This window comes from Paralichthys olivaceus, chromosome 7 (assembly GCF_024713975.1).
Source record: "Paralichthys olivaceus isolate ysfri-2021 chromosome 7, ASM2471397v2, whole genome shotgun sequence".
In the NCBI taxonomy this organism is placed as follows: Eukaryota; Metazoa; Chordata; class Actinopteri; order Pleuronectiformes; family Paralichthyidae; genus Paralichthys; species Paralichthys olivaceus.
Window position 1 is genome coordinate 17,791,799 of NC_091099.1, and position 12,130 is coordinate 17,803,928.

The window sequence follows — 12,130 nt, forward strand, 5'->3', positions numbered from 1 at the left end:
TTGTTTCATGTTAATGCAGTTTGAGTATAGATTGATTAAATGTGACTGAGAAAACATCAATGCAGATTTGATGTTTACTGTGATGGATTACATGTGTCAAGCAGGTTCCTCAGAGTCCTTCGCATTTAAAGGAAATAAATGAAAAGTAACAGCTGCTTGAAACTTTCAGCAAGAGTCTAACTCCAAAAAGAATTCTCACCTTACTCTGCAGGAGCATTTTACCATCTTTCAGCTCATTGTTTAGGTTTCATGACCTGCAGCTTTAGATAGAGAGATACTGTTCACTGTAGATTCACTCTTACGAAGCAGCTGTTTCCATCATAAAAGCTCTAGTACTTACTGTTCACTACTTACTCAGCATCAACGGCAGACGAGCACAGTTAGGAACTAGCTGCTGAAAACAGTATTTAGCAGCTGTAGAGCCAGATGTTTCCCATTGTAGCTGGTAGAGACCAAAAACAGAGCTAAAAGGTGAATGCATATGGAACAAGCCACAATCATGTTTAACATATCAACTTAAAAGGTGATGAGAATTTACAGCTTGTATACGCAATTCGACATAAACAAACAGTTAATTTTGGTTTATGGAGCTAAAACTTATCAAATCAGTGGTATAGTATTTTAAGTACACTGAAGGGTGATATCCTTAGTTTGTGTTCCTCCTACCACACTGGGACAGTAAGCAAATACAGGAAAGAAGTACCTTGTTTTTAGTTGCTACTTTAAGTGAGACCTTGGTTCATTCTCCAATTAGCTATTTCGAGCTGCTCTGCCACATCCCATAATGTCAAGCAAACCTGGCTACAGGAGCAGTTTAACTGGTGGTTGGGTCAGATTGAAGCCTCTCAACATACTAGGGCTAACAAATAAAAGTTTGTTTTGAAAAATAGAAGGTTTAAAAACTCCCTTATTGAGACATCGTCTTAGTTTAACTTCCTGCCCTGATCTATTTTGAATAATAGCTTAATATCCTCAGTTGAGGTGCCCCCCACCAACCTCTGACGTTTGCCGGTGAGAGGCCATTTACTGTTCGATTCCATCTACCCTCTGACAGCTTTTGGACACAGCACTTCAAACAGTGTTGTGGTTTTTCTTTCGTCCTCAGCAGTCTGCGCTGCAATGAGCTGCGAGATTGACCTGAGTTTCCTGTTGTGTTAGCACATGATTGATGGGAAGGTTCAACAATAGTGATTTGATATTTTCTCATTATGTCTCCTGTCGAAGAATCACATTTAAAGAAATACAATAAAATGGGCTTTGAACTGTAGTTTCTTCTTTAGCATGTAGGACTCATTTTACGCCAGATTAGCAGGTATACGCAGGTTGGTACACCTGCTAAAAAAAGAGCTGCACCATTGCAATTTTTAATAATTCTTATGTTCACTATACTCAGTCAGGATGTATAGTTTGTGACGCTGTTGGTTGGCTCATCGTCCACAGAATCGTACTTGAGTTTCCAATGTCGTCCCCTTGTGAGAGGGACGTGAGGGGCTGGCCTCGTATCACTGCAGCTCACAGGGGATAATTATGGAACGCACAAACAAATGAATACAGGCGTACATATACACAGTACACACACAAAGACACACACATGCTGACCGGCTGGAGCTAAGCTGCAACACCTCATTAAATTGGGAAATGAATCCTGAATGAAGCCCGGGCTCCTTTCCAGATAACAATCACCAGGCTTCCAGGGATTCACCATAAAATCTATAATTAACACATTTATTCTCTGGCTGTCACCAGCTGTCTGCTCACTTCACCTGAGACTGTGCATCCTTAAGCTCTGCATGCCCACACTGTCATTTTATATATTTATACTTATTATCATCTCTATTCATTTGTATTTCAAAGTCAAAATCGCCAACAAATTTCACCAAATCAGGCTGAGACACAAACACACAGCAAAGACGTGGATCTCTGTCATGGCAACGACATTAAAACTTCCTTAAAAGCACGTTTGTTTTGTTTTTTAATTTTTTTTAATAAAGCTGAAGTACAGAGCTTTTATTTTGAAAAGTTGTCTCGGGTCTGAAGATCTTGTTGGTTGCGTAACGGACCTCTGAAAAAGTTGACATGCATTGTTGGAAAAAATAACAGTTCATTACATCATTCAAACTGTCATATAAAAGCCACATGTGAACAATAATAAAACTAATTCAGTTTCATTATGTGAAAACATTGTTTAAAGAAGCATGTTCTGAACATTGGATTGGAGATGAAAAATTATTTAAATACCTCATTATCATGTATCCTGCATGAATGACACCTTCTCATTGATTTCTAAAGTAGCAAGATAAAAATAAATATCGAAGGTCAGAGTCTGATGCAGATTTTCTTGCTCAGACTGAGTTCAGCGCCCCCGCCTGCAGCCTGCAAATGAGCCTGATGAAATTGACCCCCCCTCCCCTCACCGGATCAGTTTATGTCAGACCCCAGGAAGGAGCTGCCGGATGGCGTACACAGCAGCGTGATTGGGTGCCCTGGGCCAATAATACAGGCCCTTCCCCTGAGAGGTGTAGTTGAAGCTGGGGGCAGCAGACATTAGCCTTGGTCTCTTCCCTCGCTACCAGACGCCTGCTCCAGGGGCCAGTTCTGAATCATGACTTGGGGGGGGGCAGCACTGACAAATATATCAGCTCCCGGAGGACCACACCGGGGGTCTCGACTGCCTTGCTATCTTGCCTGTGGCCCCAGACACAAGCTTCCACCACAGCCTCATCTGCAGTTCTGACCTGCCCCAAGCCCAAAGGCAGGAGAGCAGTGCACGCTGCTCCCACCTTTCAAGGGGCTCCATTCCTTTCTCTCATACACTAACCAGCATTAATATCCCCAAAATTTGATAGCGCGGTTTTGCAATAACGGAGCAAATGAGTCTGGCTGAGCTCTAAATTAAGCGGTGACATTTTAATACTGTGCCAGCGGATGCCTTGGGTAAAGACAGGCAGGAGAGCGAGATAAAAAAAAGCAGGTCAGGCTGTTAAAAGACAGAAAAGACGCCTCCTGGGTTCTGTTTCCCTCAGTCTTTGTATCCATTTTATGAGCAAGCTGCGCTCACAGTTATATAAAATAATGAATTATACCGATCGTTTCCCTGTGACAGTGCTGAATTATGCAGATGAATATAAATTAAATTTTGATTCAGTAATTATATTGTTATTATTCTCTGAAGCTGATCAGAGGCTGGCTTGATGAAGCTCACAGTTATTATTTTACCTTTGCCAAGGACAATATGTTTTCACCCCCGTCCACACAAAAACAACTGTCCGCTTTACAATGAAACTTGGTGGGAGGATGGGACGTGACCTAAGAAAGAATCCATTGAATTTTGGTGCGGATTGAATTTGAGTGACTCTTCCTCTAGAATTACAACACACTCTCATGTTTGGTTTGATCATTTTGCTAAAAGGGTTATTCTGAGAGAGGGAATATCTGTGAGCGGGAATATCTGTTCCCTCTTGTTGCTTCAAAACAATGTTTTAATATCATCGTTTCTTGTTTCTATCTTGAAAATATTGATATACCCCAAGTTTCTTCAGATCTAAGGACCTTTTATTGAACATATTTGGTGGGAGAGGAATCAGTCCGAGAGCTAAACGTATTGCTGACGCTGTATTGAACTGTTTTTTGCTTTTTGCTGAATTGTATTGTGCCTGCGCCAAACCGTCGGGAGTCTGAGCTTCATTTTGGCCCTTCCTCCACATTGCTTGGTCTGGACTAAATTTCTGACTGGACTGACATGCAAATGTGTAGAGAGGTCTTCAGCAAAGGCCCTTCTCATCATTCCACAGCCCTGGCTGAGGAGAAAAGATGACTGAGTCTTTTCTGTCAGGGCTCCCACTTTGGAATAATCTCCCTAAGGAGATCCATTTGGCAAACTCCTTTTCCTCATTAAAATCTCTCTTTAAGACAATTTTTTTTTGGTATGCTTTCTCCAAGTTCGAATCTCACCATCTATTTTAATTATTTTATCGTGTTTTATCTTGTTTTTAATCTTTTCCCATCTCTAATATTTTTATTCCTGTATAAGCTCTGATTCTGTGTGATCTTCAAATTGCTCGTTGGCCTTAAATCTTTCATTTTTAACTTATAAAGCATCTTGCAACTGTGTTTTAAAAGGTACTGTAATATAGTTGATTATATTTCAGTTTAACTGGTGGTTATTCTGTTTGTCTGTTGTGTTATCTGTGTTTTGTCTTGTCTTTTTGTTTTTGTGATGTACAAAAGTAAAAATTACATGAATGAAATTTGTGTGTGAATCAAGGTAAAGGGGCAGATCCAGGAATATTCTTTAACTTACTTTAACTTTGTGAAATAGGGGATTTTTTAAACAGTTGTACTGATTTCTCAGAGAATTATTCATGGTTCTTGATGAATCAAAACATATTTATGGGACTGATATTTATGAGTGCGTGCAATTTGGTGCTAATACAAATCAGTGTCATCGGGGAACTGATTTGTATTTGAGGGATTTATGATCTCTGATTTCCTTCTTGTTGATATTTGTGCTTTCTCATTTTGACTTTTCAACATCGTGAAATAAAAAAAGATTGCACCGGTTTGATGAAGGTGTGACATGGAGGTACCTGGCAACAAGAGAAAACATTACCGCATGTGTGTTTGAGTTTCCTGCTTCCTCCCAGTGCATCCATCCAGCACCATTAGTGTTTTCAGGTGGAGGCCTAATTAGCTTACATTGTGTAACAAAAGAAAATCCCCACTTAATTAACAGTTAATCAATGGCCAATTAGCCTTTCATTGGTTTGTTAAAACCTGATAACAGGTCATCTCACTTGAACCTGAAACCCTGTTGAACTCTCAGCTCCCGTCCCCACTGAGCTGCGTCCTCTCAGATGTCAGAGTTGTAAAAATCAGCACTGTCACATGTACGTGAGGTTTCCAGTCTCACTGAAGGATGATGGTTCGGTGTCAGAAATCTGACCTCAGTGCAGATCAGTCCGTTGGTCAATCAGACAGGGAAAGCTGAGAGTGAAATGGAAAGTGAAGTGAGTGTCCCCCCCTCGCCTTGTCATCTGCCGGCTGACGTGATCGATATGGCAGAGAGGCCTAATGGCATCATGGCCGCGGCAGTGATTAGCTGAGCAAAGTGAGCCCATGTGGGCCGCGTCGGTCCCTATCGAAGTGCACTAGATCAAAAAGATAGCTTCCAGCAAACAGCACTGCATGGGAACTAACATCGATCTGTGGACGAGGCCGCTGTCTGTGTCTGTCTCTCTCCCTCTCAGCAGCTGATGAACACAGAGTAGAACAAACTCAGTATTATGATTGATCGCCTCAGTAACTGGATCTGTTATTCAACCCAATCATTTCTGCTTCTCTCCTCCTATCTCTGACGCTCTGTCTCTCCTTCTCTCTTTCTCTCCCTGCAGTTGTGTGTGGTGTGTGTTTGTGTGTGTGTGTTTGTGTGTGTGCGTAGTCGTCCTCACACAGTGTGACTGAGCAAAGAGGAGGGGCGTCGTCGTACTCAGGGGGACAGACCTTTGTGTCACACACAGATGATGGAGAGGAGGATGGACACAGCTCTGCTGGTGCTGTTAATGGGACACCTCGCCGCGGCGCTGGAGGTCCCACTAGACCGTAAGGAAACAACACACACACACACACACACACACACACACACACACACAACCACACACATTCAGTCAAAGCAGTAACACTGTCTTTATACATTTAATTGATTGATCAGCAGAAAATTAAAGGCTCAAACTTGAGGATTGGATGTTTTTCTTTCACACAACAAACTTGGGTTTTAGAGAGGCTGTGGGACATGTACAAGTTCATGTGGTTGACAGTGTGAGGGTTGTTGATCATTTCAACTCTTGGCAATCCCGGAAGCAAATGAGCGTTTTGCCAAAATGATGATACAGTAAGGTATTATTATTATTATTATAATAATTGTTGGCTACAGTCCTGGTTTTTAAATGATGGCTTTAACTTGTCGATAATCAGTTTTCCCTTTGAGTTGCTTTTTGGCAAAGAAAATGATCTTCATTTATACAGTATAGCATTTAACAGTTCAATATGGAACAATTCTTCATTAAAAATGTCTAAAAACAACTAGAAACATGTTATATATTGTGTTGACTTGTGTTCTAACACTATCTAAAATGTTTGCAACTATGTTCAAACCCAGAGAAGTCCTTCAAGGTAATGGGCTGTTCATTTTCATTGTGTCCACGTTGGCTTAGCTAGTCTCTGTTTTAACTTCTGAAGGATAAACACACTGATCACCAGTTATTAAGTTGGCTCTTTTTTCCTTCCACTGTTTGGATTAGTCACTCAGAATGGATCACAATTATTGGAGTTTCCTGCACCACATGAATAAAACGTATACATTACCTCTGTGAATATAAGTCTGCGAGTCTATGAAGATAGTCAGTTGATTATTATTATTATTACCACAAATAAACACACGAGAGAAGCTGGAACTACCGACTGTTTCATATGGTAATTAATATTGACCCAAAATTTGATCAATTAAATCAACTTATTGTTTCAACTCCACATTTATTCGACCATAAATTTAATCTACCTATTAGCATGCACACATTCCTTTTTTCAACAGTTCTTTTTTTTATTTATAAAACTATATATTGTTGCATTGGTCCCATAAAGCAAACAGTCACATTATTCCTCAATCTGGAAAAAAAAGTTTGGCCCTGCAGCCTCTTGTGGCTGTGCTGCCGCTGCTGCTGCTGGAGACCTTCTACATATTGTTGTACACTGGCCTTGTCCGTACCTTGTTCTGAAGCTGAAGATAGTTTTCCTTTCGCTAACATCTGGTTCTCTTTACTGTCACATGTGTCTTTTATTTCTTGTTTGCTGATTCTTGGGAAAAACACTAAAGTTCTGGAAGGATGTAAGTCTCTCACCAGTGTGAAGTTACTGCAGAGCATGTGCAAGCAGTGTTTTTTGTTGTCGTGCACTAAGAGTTATAATTGATCATATTGATTTTTTTATTTTAGTCTGTTTTACATTATAAGATGCTGAGTGTGGTTTGCAGTTCAGTGTTTTGCCTGCATTGATTCTTTTGTTTCTTTGTTTGCTGCTTTGAGCCTGTATGTGTCTGCAGCTGTGCAGCATTTGTCATAGAACAATATTGCAAACAGCATGAGTTCTTCTATCATTTGTTTCCTCATAGTCCATTAGTTACTCCCCCCAGCACTGACAGCAACACATTAAGCATAGGATCATTACAATAAAGTGAAATGTACCCAAGCGTTCTGCATGCCTCTCTGCTGCGCGTCGTGTTAGCGGAGGTTTGTATTTTTTAGTGTGTGTGTGGTTTGAGTCTGTGAGGTGATTCTGCATGTGATTGGTAATAACTGCTCGTGTGGTCAATATGCAGTAAAGGTCGTGATTAAATATCATCCTGTTTCTGATCACCTTTAGTGCCACAGCCACCGACCATAACTCACCAATCCCCCAAGGATTACATCATTGACCCACGGGAGAACATTATAATCCACTGTGAGGCGAAGGGGAAGCCTCATCCCAGGTAGGAATCCGTACACTGAGATTTCCAAAGCAGCTAATTTATTTATTTGACAGGGACAGTTCTCTTTAATCAATTGCTTTGTCTGGATTGCACAGCCCAGTCTGCTCCAGCCATGTTTAAAGATGAGGCAGGGATCAGCAAAACATGCAATAGATTGTATTTGGAAGCACCAGTACTCACATGTGTAGGTCACTCACTGACCATATTTTCATTTCTTAGCCGTACAACTTTACCCAAATTTAATATAAACCTAGAATCAAGTCTTATGTAAACATGTAGGGCCTGGAAAGTGTAAGAGTTTACACACTCACATCTTTGAAAATGGTCTTTTAAAATCCTTGAAAACATTAATGAATGTCTTAAGATTAATAATTTAACATTAAATGTTATTGACTAAACAAACATCCATCAAAGTAAACAGTATTATTTGTGAGGAGGTTACAGGTAAGCTGCTTCATCAGGAGACTGGATGTGGTCTGATCAGATTTGTGTGATTAAATATTTCATCACACAATTTGTTGTCAAGATTTATAACAAACATTTTATTATCTCAGTTTCTCTTGGACGAGAAATGGGACGCATTTCGACATCGACGAGGACGCCAACGTGGTCATGAGGCCCCACTCTGGGACACTGGTGGTGGACATCAGCAGAGAGAAGGCTGATCACTATGAGGGGGTGTACCAGTGCACGGCGAGAAACAAACATGGAACTGCTGTTTCCCACAACATAGTCGTACGACAGTCCAGTAAGTGCAGTGCAGTCTATCACAATATCTCTTATCTTTTCATTTTTCTCTTCTTCCAGTTTTCTCATTACCATAAATATCTCACATCATATAAAATAAATTCCTTTCTTTTCTTTTTCTAACAATTAAGTTGCATTTTCCATCTTAAGAGTGCTCCTGAAAGGTAAAGGAGCATGTGCAAAGCAGCATGTAAGGAAGTAATAGTGGATAGAGGTGAACATCCCTCTGTATTTTCCCTCTAGCACATTGTTCAGTTAGACATCGTCCCTCTCTACCTCTGTCATCATGTCAGCAACAGTCCATTAGCAACACTCCCATAATTCAACCCATATTTCACATCAAATTATGAGACGCAGCTGAGGTGCGCTCCCTTTTCCAACCAATCCAGGATCCCCCTTGTGGTCAAAGGAGAGGATCAAGCCAATCGTGGTTCAGGAGGGCGTGTCCTTGGTGCTGCCGTGTCGACCCCCTGCTGGCCTGCCCCCTCCCATCATATTCTGGATGGACAATAGTAAGTACTTCAGTCATGGAAGATTTTACTTTTAGCTTTATGAAAATAACTGCTGCTGACAAAAATGACTTAATCTCAGATTTGTGTCCTTGTGGCAAAATGATGTGTCTGCTCCCAGAAGTTCATGGTCAGTGCTGAAGGACAGTAACTTTGTATATATTCACCCCTTTACTACAAATCATACACTCTGTTCTTTTATCACAATATCACAATTCTTGAGATTTCAAGAATAATGTAATGTTTCAAGAATAAAGTCATAATATTAGGAATTCATTCTTGCCGGAGTTGCTTTCCTCCTGGATCCTAAACATTGAACCAATCTCATTGTTATTTGAGAAACCTAAGAAACCCCCTATGAGTAGCACACAGATGTAAATAGGCTCAGAGTCAACCACTACCAAATGTTTCCGCAAAAGTTTTCCCTCCAAGTCCGTGTGGTTCTTTCCTTGGAACAGATATTACATCAGCTCTTCTATAACAGCCTCATTGTGAAACCGTAACTTAAGGAGACAAAACATGCAAATACACTGATATTGTGAGGCCTGATTTATGGTGTTTGATGATCAGTGATAAAACAATTTGATTTCTAGGAAAATTGGACATTAAATATTCACTTAACTGGGCCAGTCTATCCTTAATTCTGTCTAGTGGTCCACCTCAAACTCATTCTCAGATAGTTTAGATAATAAAGTGGAGAAAATAGTTCCAGAAGTGTTTTTATTCGTGATAAAGATGAGCTGACCCAGCACATGACATCTCTAACAAACACATTCCACCCTTCAGACTTCCAGAGGCTGCCTCAGAGCAGCAGGGTGTCCCAGTCCTTGAATGGAGACCTCTACTTCTCTAACGTTCTCCGAGAGGATTCCAGGAACGACTACATCTGCTACGCCCGCTTCCCACACACACAGACCATCCAGCAGAAACAGCCCATCACCGTCAAGGTCCTCAACCGTAAGTCTGACTCTGTGTGATGAGGAGAAATCCCCCCCAAGTGCTAATGAGCCAGCATGACGCAGACGGAACAGTGTGTGTCTGTGTGTGTGTGTGCGTGTGTGTGTGAGACAGGTCCGATACAGTTGCATGACAGTGTGGGAGGGAAACAGCATTTCCTATCTGTAGCTCCATCCCTCAGAGACGCCAGTGGTAGTCGTCCCACTGAAAAGACATACTGTCTCTTGTGGCCCCCTGCAGTATCTGCCAAGCAGGCGCTTGTTTTACTTCTGCTGTGAGACGTTCTGTACACACTCTCTGCAGCGACAACAAAGACCGCTCTCTTCCAGACCAGCGTTTGTTGCTTGAAGTGACGGCAGTCTGCTCCCACTGGATTCTGATGACGATCTCTGACTTATAAATCATCTCACGTTGATCATGTTTATCTGTCCAAGCATGTTTGTTGTTTGTTCTTGTTTTCTTTTTGTTCTGATGATTTCAACTTGTGGCGTGTGTGATTTCTCTGTTGTGTTACAGTGGAAGCAATCAATGATACAATGGCAGCTTTTTACAATGACACTGATTTGTTTAGTGGTGAGTTTTGAGATCCCCGTAGTGTTTAGTCCCTCCAACCTAGTGCTCCGAACTCTGGCTCTCACCCACTAACACTAACCCTTCATCCTGACAACCCCACGGCTCTGTACAGTCACACCGATCTAACCAGGGGGTGGGATCTGGCACCCTCTTGTGCTTACCCCTGGCATAGCACTCCAAACTGCAGCTGTTACCCACTAACATCCAAGTTAATTCCGTGCCCCTCCTTCAATCCTGCTCTATCCAATCAAAACCCTTTTAATAACTTTTCCCTTCCTCCTTTAAAGTACCACTGATGATGATTCCACTGAGGTGATGTGTAACAACATCTGTATAGTCTTGCAAATCAGAAAAGACCTTTAAAATACAAACCACGTATAAATTGAAAATAATTTAATTAGATTAATAATTTGAACTAATTAAAATGTTATTGATTAATGATAAGCAATCGAACAATAACAAGAAAAAATAAATAAAGAGAGATTAAAGCCATTAACACAGAAAGTAAATGTACTTAATTTAGCACATAAAAGTTATTGACCAATAACATGAAGACCAGATGAACCAGTTGGATCATTTTAAGTCAGGCTAACTATAGGATGTCAGGTTGTCTGAAAAAGGCCCTCCTTGTTTGTGGTGGTACATTTTCCTCAGATGCAACACATTACCCAGTTCCATCATACACAACGTATTTGAAGTGTAAATATGTTTGATTCAATTTCTCCTTCTTGTTTGCTTTGCCTCTGTCATGAGGCCATCAGCAGTCTTCATATCTACAGTCACTCTTTCCCTGCTGCCCTGTCTAATGTTATCATGCTCCTAGTTGTTAATCTTCCTGTCACCAGCTGTTCTCCTCTCACTTCATTTTGTCTTTACTCAACAGATTTTGTCTAAACAAGCGCACACAGTATTTAACAAGTGAAGTCAGTAGCCGAAAGCAAATCTTAATGTCTTTAATTAGATTAATTATATAAGAAGGTATAGTGATTCAATAGGACATTTATTTGGCAATAAACATCCAGAAAAAGAAGCGCAATAAAACACAACATGGAAATTATGTTCACATCTAAACATAAAAAGAAGAGTCTGATTTGGACCTGGATCATCATTAGACATGTTTACATGGACGACAATTTCTGACATTAACACAATAGTCTAATTAAGACACCATCATGTAAGCAGCTTGTTCTGATTCTCCTAATTTAAATAAGGTCGTACTCAGAATAAGCAATAATTCAATTAAATGATTGTGTATTCGGACCTTAGTCACATTATGTCGATGTGTCTTAATCATATTATAACATCCTGTAGGAGTTTTCTCAGCATTTTGCAAACAGCCAGGGATCAAGTCCAAACAAGTAGTAATTAATAATAATAATAATAATAAACTTAATTTATATAGCTCCTTTCTTAACACAGTTAAAAGATGCATTATCAAAAATAAAAAATGTGTATGACATAATGTTGACTTGATTCATTCACACTCAATGCAAACATCATAATCCAAATAGTGTCTTGAAATATTTGGTGTCCATATAAACACAGTCACTGTGTTGTGGACTGATGCAGAAGAGATGGTGACAGATTTCTATGTCAATCTCTGCAACTACAGAAGACCCAGTGGATGACAGGAAGCCGACCTTCCTCATCCCATCTGGTTCCTCCAGCTCGAAGACGGTGTTGAGAGGACAGGTGCTGGAGATGGAGTGTATCGCAGATGGGCTGTAAGTGAAAGGATCTGCCGTTACTTCAATGATGAAAGCCTTGAGTGCCTATCTGCACCTGCTTGAGTTTCATCATTGCTCTCTCTCTCTCTTCCTCTTTG

General features: G+C 40.6%; 1 protein-coding gene across 18 annotated transcripts in view; it reads left to right on the forward strand.

The window, feature by feature from the left end:
- The window catches only part of LOC109624448 (neuronal cell adhesion molecule-like), a 77,977-nt gene that overhangs the window by 45,855 nt on the left and 19,992 nt on the right, over positions 1-12,130 (forward strand). For 6 of the 18 annotated variants that reach the window (XM_020079106.2, XM_069528303.1, XM_069528305.1 and 3 more), the window contains exons 3-9: positions 5,391-5,598; positions 7,414-7,519; positions 8,074-8,267; positions 8,656-8,778; positions 9,562-9,732; positions 10,249-10,305; positions 11,918-12,029. In XM_020079106.2, coding sequence (XP_019934665.1) covers positions 5,517-5,598; positions 7,414-7,519; positions 8,074-8,267; positions 8,656-8,778; positions 9,562-9,732; positions 10,249-10,305; positions 11,918-12,029 — 845 coding nt within the window. In that variant the 5' untranslated portion in view covers positions 5,391-5,516. Of the gene's footprint in view, positions 1-5,390; positions 5,599-5,647; positions 6,881-7,413; positions 7,520-8,073; positions 8,268-8,397; positions 8,431-8,655; positions 8,779-9,561; positions 9,733-10,248; positions 10,306-11,917; positions 12,030-12,130 lie in introns of those variants that run through there. The other 12 variants (XM_069528297.1, XM_069528298.1, XM_069528300.1 and 9 more) reach the window with 10 other exon arrangements.